The sequence below is a fragment of the Montipora capricornis genome, chromosome 14 (genome assembly GCF_036669925.1).
Source record: "Montipora capricornis isolate CH-2021 chromosome 14, ASM3666992v2, whole genome shotgun sequence".
Taxonomy (NCBI): domain Eukaryota; kingdom Metazoa; phylum Cnidaria; class Anthozoa; order Scleractinia; family Acroporidae; genus Montipora; species Montipora capricornis.
In genome coordinates, this window is record NC_090896.1 from 45,924,665 (window position 1) to 45,944,545 (window position 19,881).

The window sequence follows — 19,881 nt, forward strand, 5'->3', positions numbered from 1 at the left end:
TAAGGTTGATTATTATTATTATTATTATTATTATTATTATTATTATTATTACTATTATTGTTGTTGTTATCGTTAATATTATTATTATTATTATTATTATTATTATTATTAAACTGCTGAGAATGATTTTCCTGTTGCCGTTAGAGGCTAAGGTCAACATCTATAGCAACTTTCGCTGGCATAAGCCATGAACTGTTTGACAATATCAATGATAATTATTGAGACTTTATTAAGTCTCCAGCTTACAATGTATATACATGTGTAGCCTGGCGCATTAGTTTTCACTTAATTGGGAAGACAAGGGTTGTAGGATGGGACCCATGATTTGTCGTCCTTATCTGAGAAGACTAGTCTCACAAGTACTGTAAATCATCCTCAGTTATTTCAAGACATTGTATGTGGGTCCAGCCAAAATAATGTTAACTACAGGCAGAGTAGCCACTGTCAGATACATGTTCTGCATAAGGCTTCAATACAGATTACTACTAGTAAAAGTTTTCACTACATCTGTCCCCACCTATGATACATGTAGTATGAAAGGCAGTTGCGATACCTTTAAATAATTATTATGCGCTGAACATGGTGTAGAGGTCAATTACAAGGTTATCAAACCTGATAAGAATAATAACACAGTCCACAAATAGCTGCTAAAAAAAATAATTTTCTCATAGACAGTCAAACATTTTTCATTGGATAAGGAAATAATGCTCCTTAATCTAGATGAAAAGTGTTGTTTGCCAAGCTAACAAGCAAGAAATATTTCTTTAAAACACTGACAGAAATTTCAATGATATTACATGTAGATGACAATAATATTGCTCAATACCTCTGTTTATCACCATGAAAGGTCATGAGAAATTATTTAAAGGTAGAAATCTTAACTTCTATTGTAAAGAAGAATGTAAAGCATACATGTAAACCTAAAATCTCCCCTACTTCAATATAAAAATATTTTAAAATGAAAAATATACTGTATATGTAAAGAAATAATATTGCAGAAGCTCAACGTGACACATTTTAGTTTCACAAAAAACAGCATTATTAATAATTATTATTTTTGTCATCAAGGGGAATGACCCATATACAGTATCATTAATTATTTGAATGTGATGTACAAGTTAATTAACAGCTTAAGCCAACATGTCACTGGTTGATGAGTACTTGTAAAACCTGTTGCAGCTGAATAAACTTATAATAAACTCCCTGAATTTACACAAATTCAAGGATTTCTTACAAAAAAGTTGTGATTTCAGAGCAAAAAATTAATAAATAGAGGGTTGGCCAGACAAAAAAGAATTTAAAACAACCATATATGGCTCTGAACTGAACTGTATTGAGTGCAGTAATACAAAGAATAATATTCAAAAGCAAATAAATCCCCAAGTCAAAATCAATTTTAATATTTCAACAATCTTGCAAGTAGTTTTCAACCCAAATTAATATCTATGTAAGTACAGATTTATATCAGCCTTAATTTTCCACAGAAACTTTTTACTGTTGAATTTTGAGTGTATACGTCTTAATTAAAAAATCCATAGAATTCAGCTTTCCAGACAAAAATTCCAAGTTACTGTTAAAACAAATAGACAAAACTCCCAGCAGCATAACTTGGGCTATCATCTGTCTCACCGCAAATCCGAATAAAAATTCCTACCAATCTAAGCTAGTATGTAAGCTGCTTGCGCCTGTGACAGAGGACAGTACTTTTGATAAAAGAAAGTAAAATAATAATATTAAATATGAATAAATGCTCAAGTTGATAACTGAAATCTGCCTCAAACTCGGCAAGTTAGAGGCGAGGTCCATTTTTAATTTACACCGAAATGTACAGCTGTATTTTTCGATATAAAAAACATTAAGTTAGAACTTATTTACACGAGCTCTTAAAGGATATCTTGACGAAAATGAAAAGCTAAAGTTCAAATACAACTTCTCCATTGTGAACCAATAATTTGAAAGATTTTCAAGTATAATTTATGGAATTCGAGCTTATTCTAACTAAAGGAAACGATATTATTAATATCATTTACGGGACGACCAAAATGAAACCACAGGATGTTGGTTTCAATTAGCGCATGCACGAAAATGATGTAAGCTAAAATATACTTATTGAGATAAAGGAGTTTTCATCAGCTTAAGAAAAAAATTCAAGAGCAAGGAAATAACATGCAACAAAACAGTGGATTTACTTTGGCGCAAAATATATAAACAACGATTCATCGTGTAAACTATCCACATGGCTGATATGATAAGTACCGTTTTTGCACCCCGGATCTGCGATAAACTTGAAGGAATTAACCAATAAAAACGACATAAATCATAATCAGAAATCAAGCACAGCATCGAATCTATCATAACAAATAAAAAAACGAAAATTTGTTGAAATGTATACAAGCGCTTTTTAAAGAGCTGTCATATCAAAGCTCGCTATCAAATATCGACTTCACACAACTTCAAAATTTGCAAAAGAACCCTGTTCGCTAGATCCTCAAAAACAGAGGCCTCAACGATTTTTCTTCGGTAGCAACGAATGAGCCTATTGGTGGCAATTTATGTGAGACAGTCGCTCTGCAAATCAAAAAGAAAACCTCGAAAATAAACTCGGCTTGCTGTTCATAACGAACTTAAGCTTCCACGCTTGAAGTAAGCGTCTGTAGCGTTTCTAAAATACGTCCGGTCTGCAACAGATTTCTTCGCACCACCGCGCTGACATTCAAATTTAAGACATGGATCATAACAACTAACCTTAGCGATTCTCAAAGGTGCTCTAAATTCGTTTCCACCTTGTAATCTAAAGCCCCACGGCGCTCCGCCGTTTAGCACAACCTCACGCACCTCAGAGGACGCCATATCACTGGAATAGCAACAAGGATTACCCATCATTCTGTTCTTCACTTGGTTTTGAGGGTCAAGAGGTCTTAACCATATAAGGAAAACGCGCTTCTCGCCGGCATCATCGTTTCGTTGTGGACGCCCGCGCAAAAATAGCAAGGTCGCTGTCGCCCTTGCTTAGGTCCCCATAATCTTTCAACCTTTCTTATGCTAAATTTACACCTCAGTTAGATTACAAAAGTTCCTGATGTCCGAAATGGAAAAAAATAGTGTCGCCACCGATTACATCGCCAAGTAACTCGCTAGCAAGCTAGACAGGCTCAAGTGTCTGATGGGCTAAAAGGAAAAGGCAAGATGAACATTTCACCTAGTATATTTATTTGTTGGCCGCACTGGGTGATACGGTGTGTCAACCGGGCTTGCTTTTTTTGTTTTGTTTGGTTCTCTTTTGTTTTGTTTTATTTTGTTTTTTTTTTTTTTTGTTACCACTTAAAGGAAACCTCCACTAAAACAACAAAATAAGTTCAAACCACAGAACGTAATGTTAACAATTAAAATTGTTCAAACTTTTTCCAGTGAAACCGTTTGTATCCGAAAAAAATGAATTTCAAAAACGCTTGTTTTAGCTTTCAAATTTTCTGGGCGCCACCATCTTGAATAATTGTGACTTGTCGTGGTTGCCGCGTTCCCGCCACCATACGTCACAATTTTTCAAGATTACCCAAATGCAATCCATTTCAATCTTTTCCATTTGTGTCCATTCACGATTCTCTTTTCTTTTGCTGTATTTCTTTTATGTTTTTCAACAGTTTTAAGTGGTTATTGCAATGTTTCATTCTACTTTTGGGGTGTCATGAAATTACTTCATTTTGCGTGATGTAGCAGTCCCGTAACCAGGGGAGTGCACGGGGTGCGTTCGCACCAACCCCCCCCCCCCCACCCCAAAGGTCCGCATTTTTACACTCAATATCCAAGTTAAGGAGTGGAGTCGGTTAAACTGAAGTTTAAAACTTAACAGCAATATTTCAACAAAATCGCAAATAAACCCAAGTTTAAAACGAAATTTTCAACAAGACCGACTTCAGATGACGTCACAAAAACCGTAATGTTGTCCAGAGAATTGACGCCGTTATTCTTAAAGTCAGCACTAGAAATAGGCCTACTTCGATTGCGCTGGGCACTTTTTGAAAATTTGTTTTGCATTTTGGGGCAACATATTAGCTCTCTCTTTGTATTTTGAACAAGTTACAACATTTTGAATCGAAGACCGGTTTTCAGCAAACCAGGGTTATTTGTCTGATCATGGAGTTGAATAATTGAACACTCAACTAAGTCAGTGTTGCGTTTGAGGATCATTTCTAAGTACTGCGAAAGCCAATTCTTGTTACTGCGCTTTTCAATAACATGCGGACTCCTAAATTCAAAGGTCAAACGACAAATGCGTTTTTCGCTACCATCAATCAAATGTTCGGCGGCTCCTCCAAGCTTCGACTATTTTCGAGCGTACAGTAATCAAATCAAATCATTGAGCACAATTCAGACAATATAATCAAAAGCTGGGAGGAGCAGCCGAGCATTTGATTGACGGTAGCGAAAAACGCATTTGTCGATTGAGCTTTGAATTTTAGAGTCCGCATGTTATTGAAAGGCCCAGTAAATATAGCATACTAATTAAAAACGCGAAGGGAATGTTCAAACATTATTAGCAACTTTTGCGCACTTTTTTCTTCCCTGATAGCAGAGGTCTTTTGTCTTTTTTTTCTTTTGCGTTGGCTAGGCTGACGAGTGCGGCATAAGAGACCTCTGGCCTGGGGCCCGTTTCTCGAAAGTCCCGAAAACTTTTCGGGCCCGAAAAGCCATCTGAGAAATTGCCAACCGCTTGTTTTGGAAAGCCGGTCTTTCGACATGTTTTCAAGGTAACAACAAGAAAAATAACTGTGAAGTTTGACGAATTAAACCCTCCTCGTTCTTGAGATACAAAGGGAATTGTGACCCTCGAAAATGACCCGTAAAGTTTCGGGACTTTCGAGAAACGGGCCCCTGGGTTGAAACTCACAGTGCTGAGCACGCGCGGCGGTTACTTAGCGACCAAATACTCACGTGATATTTCATGTTGTGTGGGCACACTTAACAGCAGCGGAATCACTGTAAAGCAGTGCGCGAGACGCAGCGGGCTAAAGTCACACTCAGTAAACATGTCATGGGGTATGTGCAGGGTTGCCAGTTTGGCCTTTTTTCGGCCAAATAACTCGAATTTGGCCTTTTTGAAATCCGTTTGGCCCGGAAAATAATATAATTAGCCGGCCAAAACGATTCTGGCCTGTTTTGGCCTTTTCAAATTTTGTTGTCACACTTTTTTTATTATTAGGTATTCTACTCATAATCAATACTCGATTGATAGTCGAATTGCTGTTTGTAATCCGACTGATCTGACTTCAATTGCGCAATTAGCACTGTTGCAACCTTGTACCCAGTACGCACGCTCTTCTCTCGGCCTGATTCGCCTCTTTTGTCGCGTATTTGCCGTTTTTAGCCAACCTACGGTAACATTCGCGTCATTTAGCAATTTGGCCTTTTTTACTCCAATATCGCCGATTTTGGCGATCAGTTTGGCCGATTACGTAAAAGACGACCTGGCAACCTTTGGTATGCGGTTTGAAGAATGCCGTAGAAGGTTGTGGTCGGCTGTTTGATCAAAGTAAAATTGGATCCACGGTGGAGGTCTCTCAGTCCCGCACTCGTCAGCCCAGCGAACGCAAAAAGAAAAGAGACCTCTGCTACCAGGGAAACTTTTTTTCCTAAAATTCAAGGATTCTTTTTTTGAAAAATCGATCACTGTATGAGCACTTTTCGCGATCTTACCAACACAATCAGATCAGGCCTAACCATGCAGGAATCGATAACAACCGAAATACGCGCAGATACACTAAAGGACTATTTTAGATACCGTTGGAAACTCCCGTGATTGTCTTAAATTTTTGATCCTGTTCAGAAGAACCGGAAGTTCAATATTTGCGGACCTCCGAGCTCGGAAACCAGGGGCGGATCCAGCATTTTTTGAAAGTGGGGGCCGAACAAGAATACTAATCAGCGCGCGTTAGCGCGCCTCAGTAGCGCCTTAGGCGCTACTTTCTAGGGGGGTCTGGGGGCATGCCCCCCCAGAAAATTTTGAAAATTTGGGTACTCTTACATGCACTCTGGTGCAATCTGGAACGTAATGTATCAGGATTCCATATTGAATAAAATTATAAGTTCTGGTTATAATGATGCATGGTTTTTGACTCTTGCTTCAAAGTCACAATATATATATAATTATATATATATGCATTAAGATTTTACGTTGTTACAGTCTCTGTAAGATAGGTTGACTGTAGGCAAGTATTTCGCATCCAGTCTTCTTCCTCATTTCGAAAGGATAATATTAGCGCCTGTAAGTTGAAAGTTTATTCGCACAACTTTGGTCATACTATTAGCGAAAAATCACGCTTTAGCTAAAAAAATCAAAAGCTCCAACAGACTGCTTACAAAATGATAAACTTATTGTACATTTTGACAAAAAAAATCTCCGACGAACTTAAAGGGGGGCCGCGGCCGCCTCGCCCCCCCCCCCCCCCTAAATCCGCCCCTGGAAACGGTCGTGACTGGAATGCATAGATCGATGTGCCGCAGTCAGTTGACAAATACATGACATTAGGTTAGACGCTACACCCTCGGCGGTCATTAATAACCAAGAATTCTCAAACAAGTGCTTCAAGCTTGAATAGTACAGATTCGTACATGGGCCTCGTTGGGTCTTTACCATCTCACATCCAGGTGCAGGGATGGCGCAGTGGTGAGAGCACTCGCCTCCCACCAATGTGGCCCGGGTTCGATTCCCAGACTCGGCGTCATATGTGGGTTGAGTTTGTTGGTTCTCTTCTCTGCACCCAGAGGTTTTTCTGCGGGTACTCCGGTTTTCCCCTCTCCTCAAAAACCAACATTTGATTTGATTTGCGTTGATTTGTTAATTTGAATTTACAATATCCCCAATAGACCATATTCGTATTCTCAGTATTGGACTGGAACTAGCTTGCTATGTATTTGCATTTGAAAAGATTCCCCCGCATTAGCCTCCATTGCAAGCTAGTTCCAGTCCAATACCGAGAATACGAATATGGTCTATTAGTGCTCCAGCGCAAGAAGATTAGACACTCAAATAAAGTTCCTTCCTTTAACCCTACAAACGATATACTTAATTAACTTAAAGCGCACAGAAAGACCGGTTTTCTTCTCCTTGTTTGTCCCTGAAGTTGTTGGTAATGTATTTGTCAGCATGTATACCGTCCCACCTGACTGAGGCAGATCCATTCTAAACACAACCCTTGGAAACAAGCAGAGGTCGTTATCCTTTTTGATCAAAAGAATCACGGCGGTCTACGGTGAGTGACACCAAAAAGGAAAAATGTCAGCATAAGATGCTATCCAACAAAACCCTAGGTTCCCTCGGCGTGAAATTACATAAGTTGAACTCATTTTAAACTTAGGATAGTTATCTACGACCAAAACAAAGAAAAAACATGAGAAGATGCTGAAAAATTCCCAAATAAGAATTTAAAAGGTATTTTAATAGGGGTACCCAACAAAATAACAGTAAGGCTAACCGATTCAACATCGATGCTTAGACCTAATACTGCAGTTCCGTTGAAGAACACCAAAATAATCTTTGTCTTTCAAAGTAACATTTATTGTCTCAGTTCTGTTCGTGATACACGCGCAGGATTTTCATTTTACGTGCGTCTGTTAATCATTACAATGAGGACCAGGAATGCCAGAGTGTAAAAAGTTAGGAAGCGTCGCCAGGAGATTTTGTTGATGGCATCATGTGTCTTTTGTATGCAAGTGAGACAATCCTCAAGGGACCATACTAAAGGAAAATGAGATATAATTTATACAAGAGTGCATTACCCCAGAGTAAGAATCTGGTGTCAGGTTTGTCCCCATCAGGGGCAGAAAAGTGTCTATTTCTAAACCAAGTTTTGCGGGAAAATAAACAATAGCTCAAATTCGCTAACTCGATGTTGTACTCAATTCGAATCTCCCGAGGATAAGATTCTGTGTATTCTATTTACATTATGATGAAGCATTCACATTTAAATGATATGGTAATTCCTGGAACAAAACGTTTTATTCCCAAAGGGTTTGAATCGGGTACAACATTGAGTTAGCCCATTTTGTCCATAGCGATACTCACCGTTACGTCACCTCTTGTCATTATATAATCTATTGGCTGTCGAAACAAGGTTCTTTTGTTCTGTGGTTGGCAAAATTTAAATATCAAAAGAATTATTTGTAAACCGTGAATATAGCTATTGTTTATTTTCCCGCAAAACTTGGTTTAAAAATAGACACTTTCCTGACGCTGGTGGGGGATAAGCCAAATTGGGTAAATCTTACTCTTGGATGATGGACTCTTGATTTTAATATGGTTGTGTTACTCGAGCTTCTTGGCGGACGCTCTTTCTGTAAGATAGGCTCGGTAGTAAAAGTTACCAAACAGTGAAATCATCGTCAGTTCGTAAAATATTCCATAATAGCACCATCCGTGATACAGATATCCTACGATCATATGGCACAGGCCAATCATGAACTGTATTAATTGCAGCTGTGTGAGGCTCTTCTTCCATGCTGGTCTCTGATTGGGGTAAAGCGCACACTGGCCGTAATAGAAGTACATGAAGACATGGATGATCCCATTTAGACCAAGGGGTACGGAAATGGCAGGCCAGTTACCATAGGTATTTGCGTATTCGCTCAGCATCAGAATGGAAGCGTGATGGTAAACCTAAAAAACATAAATTTCATAGACCGTATTCATAAATTATTCTTTAGTTTTTACGCTAATAATTCCCACTAGCCTCGTTTGCACGAACAAACTCAAAAAGAACTTTTACTCCAAAGTGAGGCTAGTGAGGATGATGACACAAAGTTCTCGGCCGCCAATTATGAATACGGTCTATGGAGTGTTAATTCTTTGAAATCGGTGGGGAGAGGGGGTGGGTCTACTTAAATCAACTATAACTGTTATGATTTCGAGATGGACTGCTGGGTAAGATATTAAAACGAGCCCCAAATCCATTCGCTGTTACCAATATTAGTATCTACTAAAACGGTGGATATCTGGCACTCTGATTGGCTACTCAAAATCCGAATATCCTTTGCTATTCATCTCCGAGCTTCCTCCGAGCAACATGCGCGGGATTTGCGCCCGAAAATATTGTAATCGTTTCAGGACTATAAATGAGTTAAAATCATCTTTTTTGTGCTATACTATCTCACTGTTTTAGTGTATGCTAAAACAACAGTTCATCTCAATGCCGGTGCCAGTGGTGGACATTTACCTCGCCGCAATATAAACCACTAGCCACCTCCACTTCGGTCAATAGTTATTAACTCTGAGATTGTTCGCCGGGATGGTTTCACGGCTCAGGGCATGGGCAAACAGTAACGAACGCAACTTTAGTCTATTTCTTATCTAAACAATCGAAAGAACCCATAAGTTTTTCGGTTAGTAACGAAAACCATGTGATAAGTAACGCGAGCTAGAGTACATTTCGTGATGTATGGGCACGATTACAATTTTGAGAACGTTCAAAACATCCAAAGTGAACAAAACCCCGAAATGCACTACCAAGGACACACCTTTTTTTTATTATATAGTTATGAAAATTACTTTATCGCTGTGTTTCCATAGCAACGCCTGTGTTGCATTGCATGATTTTTTTTGCACTCTACAACCTATGAATGCATTCGTCATTGACCAATCAGAACGTGATATAAATAATAATAATAACAATCACTTTATTTAAGTCTCATGGTTATTAGCCAAGCTCTCCGGACTTTCGCGAAACGGGTCCCTGGACATAGACCGTATTCATAAATGGCGGCTAAGTAATTATTCTTTTGTATTTATGCTAATCATCCTCACTAGCCTCGTTAGCACGAACAAAATTCAAAAGAATCTTTGCTCCAAAGTGAGGCTAGGGAGGATGATTAGCATCAAGACAAAAACGGTCTATATCTGTGATTGTGACTTAGCAAACAGTTTAAATTTAAATCTTACATGAAGTACTGAGATTTGCCTTTGTCTGTGTCTGAAAACCATGAAGACTGTGTCCAAGAGCTCGAAATACTTCGTCATGTAATACACCCAGAAAGCGTGCTTCACCAGCGCGTCCTCTTGCACGTCAAACAGCGATCGGGGCCAGTTTCTAGCAAGAGTTGCAACGATAAAACCAACGGAGTAAAGACTGATCAAGCTGCAGCCAAAGTTGTAAGCAACGAGAACCTGTTTAATTGAATGAGAATCAAAATGAGCAAACATCCCTTGCTTTAAGGCTTGTCCAAACGGAAATTGTTCAATAATTCAAGACCAAATCGTTCTCTAAGTCAAGGAGCCCTAGCAACGAACAGGACACAACGGAATAGGTTTTGAGAAGAACAACGTTGGGTCTGCATTCCCTGGATGTGCTTTTCACGTTTTGGCGAGTTTCTTCGCCCTACTCCGCGCGCCTTCCTGATAAAGAAGTGAAAGAATTCCATTCTAGGAAAGCAAAGATCTGTTTTTTCTCTTGAGTTTTCATTTATTGGCCGTTTTCACAATAGAAGACGAGCAAATCGTCTCAGACGGACAAATCACCTGATGTGAAAACGGGAAGAGCAAATTTTTAGACGAATTAGTCGTATAAAATTTGTCCGTCTAGGAAGGCGATTTTGTCCGTCCAGACGAACCAGTCGACCTGAAGACGCGGGGAAATGGAACTAGCGATGGTTTATGGGAAGATATCAAAGAAGGTTAACTAGTGCCAGTCATCAAGCGGTCAAACTTATCCAGTTTGTTGGTCCATTGTCCATCTTTTATGTATTTACGTCGGACAACACTAGAGGAATTGGTCCACCAAACCAAAGGACGATTTGTTCGTCTTCTAGCGTGAGAACGGTCACCTTCCTCTTCAATTGTGCTCACCTTGCGGAGTTGTAAAGGACGAAAAACGCGAATCCAAAGCGGAGAGATAGCAACAAACAGTAGATAAATGACAACTACTGGAAGACTACGAAGTTTGAGTACACCATTCACAAAGTAGTGCGAAAATTCTGAAATTAAAATGACAATTGCAATGTTAATTAGGAAACTCTAACAAAAATTAACCAAGATCATTTCAAGACACGCCCAAAAGGCTCTCCAACAAGAGAAGAGCAGTGCCTTGTGTGCGCTGAAGAATTCATAGGTTGTTCTTTCGCGCCCGTGCATAAGTTTCCGGTCCAACGGCTGACATTTTTTTTGCAAAACGCCGATACCGACGACCCGAACGTCGAATAGTTAGCTTTCAGCTATTATTCAGCATATGTCGAAAGTTAGTAAGTCAAAGCACCGTTTACGTTTTAATACGACCAGCTATCGGTACTGTAGCCCCTAGAGCGCTTTTCAATTGAGTGTCGAAAGATGCGAATTAATTTGGTTTTGCATTACTTCACTCAGTGATTGGTTCAAAGTTCTTGCGCCACTTTTTCAACCAATCAGAAGTGAAACCAAAATCAATCGTGGCTTGCGCGAGCACATTTTCCCGCGCTTTGTGTCGGCTACGTGTAATTACTTCGAGCTTTCATTGGTTTACTGGATCGTCTCCGTCCTTTTTGATTGGCCAAGGTAATCACTTTGGTTTTGGTTTTACGACACTCATTTGAAAACCGCTCGATGTACATTGGAACCGCGAAACATTTTAGCCTAAAATTGAAGGCCGAATCGTTCTCTAAAGGGATCTCAAGCAACGAAGAGGACGCAACGGAATGGATTTAGTCAACAAAGTATGAAGCTATTCCCATTGTAATCCCTCTTAAGTTATTTTTAGATCTCCTGCGAGATCCGGTATTCCCACGAGGGTTAACTGATAGCCAATCATATGTCCCCATTTTCGCGAACGACGCGAATCATTGCCTGGGAATTCGCTCAGCTGTCAACATTGGTAAAAATGGGGACATATAATTGACTATCAGTTAACCCTCGTGGGAAAACCGGTTCTCGCAGGAGATCTAAAAGTAACTTAAGAGGGATTACGATGGGAACAGGGCCAATTTGCGGGATTACTTCTCTTACCTTCAGACTCTCTTGGTTTAGTGAAGAAAAACATTGGGTCTGCACGCCCCGAATGTGCCGCGGCCTTTTACGTTTCGGCCATTTCTTCGCCGAATTGACAGGGCCTCCCAGGAAGGAGGAGGAGGAGAAGGTTGGGGGGAGGGAAGGGGGGGAGGGGGAGTCCTAGTTCCCTTTCGAAATCTTATGTTTCCTTGTTCCCGAAATTACTTCCAAACTTGTTCTCAGCTTTTTGATCTCTAAAATGGTTTATGTTCTCTAGTTGCCTGAGATATTTTGTCTTTGTTCCCGGTTCCCCACTTATTAGCCATGTTCCTAACCCCTGGGAGATCCTAAATTGACGAAGACCAAATTTTATTTTACGAGGGAACGAGATCGCCTTAGGATAAATTTACAATTTTTGCTTTAACATTTCACGTACGTCCTTTATACCAGTTGCCTTCCTTATACACCTCAGCCATAGTGCTATATAGAGAGTAAGCTGTCTGATAGGTAAAAAAGTTCTTAGTTGTTGTGATTTTATTCTGTAAATATAAATATATGAAGCATAGGTACTTACTTAATGATTGCATGCAAGTAGCTTTTTCTTTTGCATTTTCGCTTTTTCCAACAAGCGAAAGCTTTAACTATCATCGTGACTAAATTTGGCCGTTTTTAATACTAGATGGCTAGAGACGCATAATTCGTCTGAGACGAACTTGGGCAACTTCCAGCGTCATTCATCTAGTATAAAGACGAGCACAAGACGCATTATGCGTCTGGACAAAGTATCTACTTTAGACGCACTTAGCTGGATAGTTCGTCCAGACGAATTATGTCTGGTCCCTCGGGAAACTAGTTAGTTTTGTTTTCCCTCGAGTCCTGATGTTTCTCTCGACTTCGTCTCGGGAAACATCAGGACTCTCGGGAAAACAAAACTGTTTCCCTCGGGACCTTACATGGATTAAGCGTATATTGTATTGTATTGTTATTCAGTGTTATTGTAGTAACTTACCTCTTTTGTCACGCTCATGTTGTTATTTAAACGTCAGTTTGATTTACATATTACTAAAGCGCGGTCTTTACAATCGAGTTTCACTCTTATATTTAGATTTTTCGTATTTTATCGACGGGAGAGGAAAGTCCCAGTATTATCTCGTAAGAAATATAACATTCAATCGGAGCTAATCGGAAATCAAGAGCGGTGTGCTTATAAATACAAATCAAATCTATGTAAAAGATGATAGACTCTCTCAGTACACGTGGCAAAATTACCATATACCATTGAGTAAAATATCATTGCTGTTTGAAGCTGGAAAAATGCTTGCAATCGCACGGTATGTTAGGATGAGCTCTAATAAAGCTAATTATTCTCGCATGGACGATTTAGGTCAGGTAGGAGCCCATACGTCAGGGCTTTGTATACCGTATGTGTGTTTTAATTGTTCTCGGTCACTGCCCTGCTTTGAATTAAAAAATTCAAACCCTGTTTGAATTAAACAGCGGTTAAGGAACAACTAGCCCTTTAGAAATCGCAAGTAGTTCCCATCTTGACTTCCCTTTAAAATTTATACCCGTGCACAAACGAATTGTTAAACGCCGTGGTGAACACCAAGTGTGTTTTGTCTGATAAGTTATTGTTCTGTAAACAGTCTTGTACATTCTACGTTGTCGACGCGTAAATACTTGCCTACGAACGTCATTCCCATGTTGTCAAGTGTCTCCACAACGGCCCGCTCTTGTTGGATCGAAGAGCTGGAAAAAAGATCAAGTCTGTTTTTTCCAGCATGAGATCGTGACACTCGGATGATGCCTTGACGTCCCCTCAAAATGCAAATCCTGTTCTAAAGTTCAATTTGCATCTTACATGTGATCGTCTCTGCGTCTGCGTGACGCGGTGTAAGTCACTCTCAAGCCCACTTACGTTCATCGCTATATAGCTAAATGTTATGATTGGCTTAAAGATCTCGTGCCACTTTCTTAGCCAATCAGAAATTAACGAAAAAACTAATTAAAATGTCGATTTATGCCTTGCTCCTCACAATAGAAGAAGCCTCTCATGGTTCTTTCATTTGGTGTTGGACAGATGGATAGACAGCCTTTATGTTAAACAATTTTAAAGCTCGGCAGCTTGTAGGGTCGTGCAAATAAAAACTAAATATCTAAAATATATAATGAACACTATACATCATGATTGAATCGTTCATACATAAAAAAAAATACACAAATAAATAAATAAATAATTGTTTAAAAAATGAATATTTAAAAATACACAAGTAGATAAATAAATAATTGTTTAAAAAATGAATATTTAAACGTAAAGGACATACATGTCATATCTCCTTTTAAATTAATTTATCCATCTAATTGTTTTAATGCTCAAATAAATATATAAGTGGATGAAAACAACATTCAGTTCTACCAAGGGCACCCAGCGAGCGAATTAAGCCAAAAGCCTTTGAGAGACGTTTCTAGGCTCCTTGTAATATACAAAGACTATCACCTAGGAGAATTTGATCTGTTCGGACTGATCTTAGATCAAAATTGAAGTGTCCGAAAACTTTAGGGAATGATCTCTTCATTTCAGAAATTTCTGGCTGAATGTTACCTTCTAAGAACTTCCAACCGAACCATTTGCTCATCCGAAACTGCTAGGTGACCTTTTTAAGTGCCAAAAATTGCAAAAATACCCCTTCCGAAAACGTAAGGGACTACTTTTTCCTGGTTGCGAATCTTTTAGTTGATGTTTTAGTAAAGAAATCTGTAGCTGTCTCGACTGGAAACGTAAAACCGAAAATTCTTAGAACAATTTGACTCTCCCGAACACGTATTTCACCCAAGATTACCGTTGGGTGCCCCTGTTCACTGCTGCAGTACAACTTTATTATCGACTACTATCCCTTTTCGCTATTCAGTCTTCTTGGCTGGTTGTGAGAAGAGCATCCTGCGAAAAATGCGTCTGCTCCCTGCAGGCTTTGAGAAGAGCTAGGGGCAGAGAAACGCTAAAATAGTCTTAAAATTCTGAGAAAGTCTTGCCCCCACAAACTGGGTTCCCAGGTGAACTATTATTTCGTTTATGAAGAACTGAAAATCCAACGATGTAGTCACGAGCCAGTACGAAGTACTGACTGATCCATTTTAAATGAAAAACACAGATGCCGTGAGTGGGAATCGAACCCGCGTTCCCTGGATTACATGTCAGGTGTGCTAACCACTGCATCATCACGACAACCCTAATGACACCAGAGCAATCAGAGAGGTGATTTGTTAGCCGCGGGGCTCCCCGGCGTTTTATCATTCAGGAACAGGACTACATCGGATCATCCGAAGAAGATTCACAGGCTACCAGAAATACCAAATTATATTTAGAATGAAGAACTGGAAATCCAACGATGTAGTCACGAGCCAGTACGAACCCGCGTTACCTGGATTACATGTCAGTGATGGGTGCAGTGGTGCAATGGTGCACACCTGACATGTAATCCAGGGAACGCGGGTTCGATTCCCACTCACGGCATATGTGTTTTTCATTCAAAATGGATCAGTCAGTATTTCGTAACAAACAACAGGCGGACGAGAGAGAAGAGGACAATTTGTGTACAAGTTAAGAAGGTCTCTCGAGCCAACAGCGCATTTCTCCCAATGAAAATGTCTTCCAGGGGTTGTCCGTCCTTGGTCCTTTCAAACTTCATATATATGTATATATATATATATATATATATATATATATATATATATATATATATATATATATAGTTTAAATTTAGTTTATAGTATATATAGTTAAAATGCTTCGAGCCAACAGAGATGCTGCGCCAGAAGGATCCGAAAGGATTCACAGTCCAAACCTTGACAAGATAATTTAAAATTGTTATAGAGAACGAGGACGGACAACTTCGAGCGAAGGAAAATATATACAGTAAAAATTCTTAAAATGATAAAAGGTTTAATAAAAAGACGTTTCGGTCTGTGACCTTCATCAGTTGCAGTGCAAGTGAATTACAATTTCCTTAAATAAGTTTACAGTGTAAAAGATAACAAAACATTACAAAGATGATTACATAACAGGGCGTGATAACACATATTCGCAAAAAATTAACAAGTGATGAACAATCGGTGATTACTACGCGTGAAACCAATGACAATACGAAACGAACCCACGGAAGTTGTCCAGTATTGAGTTTCCCGTAAACTTCTCTCAATTTCTCCTCAACTTGGACTGTGAATCCATTTGCGATCCTCCTGGGGGTGATGCGCTGTTGGCTCAAGGGATCTACTTAACTGACTATTTACATTAATTACCCTTGTCCGCCTGTGATTCACATGTTGATCCAGCGTCAGTCACATAGAAAAACTGGCCCATTAGGGAGATCCACGTAAATGCCACACATTAAGTGATAAATCAGCCATGTTGCCAGCATGGTTGTCCTGATAGTGTAGTGGTCATCACACCCTACTAGTGAACAGGGGGACGTGGGTTCAAATCCCGCTCAGGGCAATTACAGTTTTCCCCAGAAGTTGTCCAGTGTTGAGCTTCCCGGAAACTCAACACGCTAACTATGCATATGATCAACCCTAACTATGCATATGCAATGATGGTCTCTTTGTGCGCCGATCTTAGCTTCCGTCTGGACGATCTAAAGCCTAGCAAAACGATCAATGTTGGACGATCAAACATACTGGGTAAATCAGCATGTCAGCGTTAATTTGGTCACAGAGTTTGATGACCTTTCAACATGTCGGATGATGTTAAAAAACATTTGATACAGCATCAAACATTCGAACCAACATCTTCCAACATTTCTTTTGTCCTCATGTTAGATGTGTGGTTTTTTTTTGCGTAACCAACGGCAACCCAACAGGTTGCGCACGCGCGTACGCACATTGTGACTACTCATTAAATACATATATATATATATACCAATCCCCAAAGGGGCTTTTCAGGACCAATGAAACACAATTAACGAAACGACAAAACGTAACAACAACAATTGTTAAGAATCCCAACTGGTCGGAGGCAAACCACTGAGTTGGCTATTTACAAGCTTAAGTGCTGCTGAGAAGTTGAACCACGGACTACCAGGAACAAGTTCAACGAGTGGGCAAAACGTGTCTTGAACCCGGGATCCGTTTTCGTTTAACACGTCTTCAAAGACGCATTAAACAATTTATTTAGTCCAGAGGCATAGTGTCACCTGACGCATCGAAATGGCGAACTGAAGACGCTAATTAATTTATGTGCATGTGATCGTCCGGGTGAGTGTAGTCCTGAGATGGACTGTTTTTAAAGATGAGAGGGTCATGAAGGGGTAAAAATGGTCATTGGGAAGTGGGATTTTGTTATTGGGAATGGGAGATAAAGAGTCCTTGGCGAGAATGGGATTTGCAGTTATCAGAGGCTCTCATGTATTAGTTCTGCTCAAAATTCCTGATATCAAATATGCGGTCTTCTTGCGTTCCTGGCCACTGCCATGTGAAAGTGAGGACCTTCCTGATGCTCAGTAACAGACTTGTTCTTGAACCACAAAGCTCCCTACCTACAACATCCCAACCTCCAATACGGCTTGACCAGCACGAATTAACTTCCCTAGACCAGGAACAGAAACGTCCTTGATCATACCCTACCGATCTGCAAGTCCTTCGGCCTAGCGATTGTTGTGGGTCTAATGAAGAGGGCGAAGACTCCGAGGAAGATACTGGTGAGGATACTTATGTTGATAAATTTGGTCATGAGAAATGGGAGACTGCACCATTGGGAATGCTTTCATGTGCCAGGTGATAGCGGAAACTTGGGTAAGCAATCCCATGCAGATACAGTCAAATTATACCTCGCACTGACTTTATTGTCTCCGTTCTCCAGTAATCTCATATTTCGTTTTGAGACTTATTATTAACTGCTTCACAGTGGCATATCGATGCTCTAAAATTATATTTTCCCTATCATAACTCCGGTTGGGATTTTAGTAGCAGGGACTGGAATTTTGTCCAAGTTTGGGCTGGGAAATGGCTGACGTTTCGACAACCTGAGCGGAAGTCAGTCAATGTCATCTTAAACAGTCCTTCACTCACCCGAACGATCGTTACTTTACATATTTTATGATAGGTATCCGGAGGTTTTCGCCCACAAGACGATTCGCCCACAATGAAGAGTTTCGCCCACACATCTTACAAAGGAAAGAAATCCATCGAAGTATAACGGTTATGAAATATCCCAACAGAATTAACTAGTGATGCCGGCTTGGCACACGTATTTTTGGTTTCTCTCTAACCAAAGAGCGATAACAGAATAAAAAAAAAGACAGAAGAGATTGTAAATAATCAACCGAAATGTAATATAAAATATCCTGCAAGGGTTGGTCAAGACAACGTGAATATAGGCGTTGTTACAATATTTCGGCTGGCCAACACCAGCCCTCTTCAGGTTTATTGAATGGATAAACGCTTGTTACGGTAGAGACTCAATGCGTAAGGCCTGGAAAGCTTTTTTAATTTCAAAAGGCAGAACAATTGATCCAAACGGTCTAACAGGGACCGTGCAGCAAGTTTTCGAGTGGGGGGTGGGGGGGGGGGGGGGTGCTAAAGAAGAATGCGTGAAGGAATTTTTTTTTTTTTGGGCGGAAGGCTCCTTGAATCACGCCAACGCCTTTTTCCAGTTTGAAAACCCTTTAGAAATAAAGCAGACTTCCTTACTTCTGGCAGCTCGAGGATTTGATTTTGTATTTTGTTGCATGCAAATGAAACACAACACAGAATCGCTTTGCTCATTATAGTGTAGCCAGGGAAATTCCGAAAACCACTTGGATTGAAATGTGCGATTCTGTTTGCCACAATGCTTTTTTGGAAAGTTGAAATCCGCAGGTTGGAATGGTTCCGTTGATATATTGATCTCTACAGCTTCGCTGGCTGTAGTCTGATCAACTTGTCGTTGGATTGGAGGAGGCTGCGACTCGTGACTGGATATTGTGGCTTCTACTTGACTAGTGAAGTTGATTGTTTCACACATTCTTTTGGGCGGAGGATCTTTTAAAGAAAGTAAATGAAACATTACTAGACCAATATTTTTGAAAACTATGTCACATGAAAAAGTGACTGGAAATAATTCAATTATAGAACAGATTCAGAAAAAAGTAGCAAAAAAAAAAAGCAGAGTTTACTCACCAGATAACGAAGGTTTTCCATTTTGTTTGGAAAAGTAATCAGAAATTTTAAGAGATCTCTTCTTTGCATTACTAGTGGTATGTGAAGTCTCGTCGTTACAATTGTAACGACTAATGCTTCATTCTGTCTATTTATCTGCGCGTTTGTCTTTGCCAGTAACTCTGGTCACTTTCGAATTAAGACAATTAACGATTTTTTGCTATTTTTCACTCCGTTACTTTTGTTAAATTATTTTTTGTTTAATTTATTTTTATTCTTGCACAAAAGTGGGGGGGTTAAAGCCCCCCCCCCCCCCAGCCCCTTCCTCTGCGCTGTCCCTGTCTAATACGGCAAGGATAAAGTCCCTGCAGATTGAGGTAAAAAAGGAAGGAGATATTGGTCTGATAAAGGCTAATTGGAAACCAGTCATTTGGCTTTCGGGGTTAGGCAAGTTTTCGTGCACTTGTCTCCCAATTTTGTTTCGACACAAGTTGCGTGAAATATTGCCTAGTGTAACATACCCTGGCACAGAAACTGGCCACGCAACATTTTGTTGGCGTCACCGTTACGAGAAGTAGAAATCAGCTCTACTTTGGGCAACACTTCTCGCAACGCTGCAATTTTCAATCATTACGTAGTGTAACATCTGGCGTGCAACTGTGTCGCTACGTTTTGTGGCACCAGCCAATGAAAACGTTCCTGTAACCTCATGTGATCGTCGAAGACGAGACAAGTTGCAAAAAAACGTTGCCCAGTGTAACACCCATCAAGCAACTTGTTTCGCAATGTGAGAACTTTTATCGCAA

The 19,881-nt window shown here is 39.9% G+C and overlaps 2 protein-coding genes across 5 annotated transcripts in view; both read right to left on the reverse strand.

Annotated features, from left to right (window-relative positions):
• Positions 1-2,868, reverse strand: part of LOC138032147 (sorbin and SH3 domain-containing protein 1 homolog) — a 44,371-nt gene extending 41,503 nt beyond the window's left edge. For 2 of the 4 annotated variants that reach the window (XM_068879752.1, XM_068879750.1), the window contains exon 1: positions 2,746-2,855. In XM_068879752.1, coding sequence (XP_068735853.1) covers positions 2,746-2,850 — 105 coding nt within the window. In that variant the 5' untranslated portion in view covers positions 2,851-2,855. Of the gene's footprint in view, positions 1-2,745 lie in introns of all 4 variants that reach the window. The other 2 variants (XM_068879753.1, XM_068879751.1) reach the window with 2 other exon arrangements.
• Positions 2,869-7,533: 4,665 nt separating this feature from the next.
• Positions 7,534-13,792, reverse strand: LOC138032348 (very long chain fatty acid elongase 5-like). Its single transcript, XM_068880008.1, has 4 exons — positions 13,629-13,792; positions 10,835-10,962; positions 9,932-10,156; positions 7,534-8,653 (listed from the first exon to the last, which is right to left on the reverse strand). The coding sequence occupies exons 1-4, from the start codon at positions 13,645-13,647 to the stop codon at positions 8,303-8,305; spliced, it is 723 nt and encodes a 240-aa protein (XP_068736109.1). The 5' UTR covers positions 13,648-13,792; the 3' UTR covers positions 7,534-8,302.
• Positions 13,793-19,881: the final 6,089 nt, after the last annotated feature.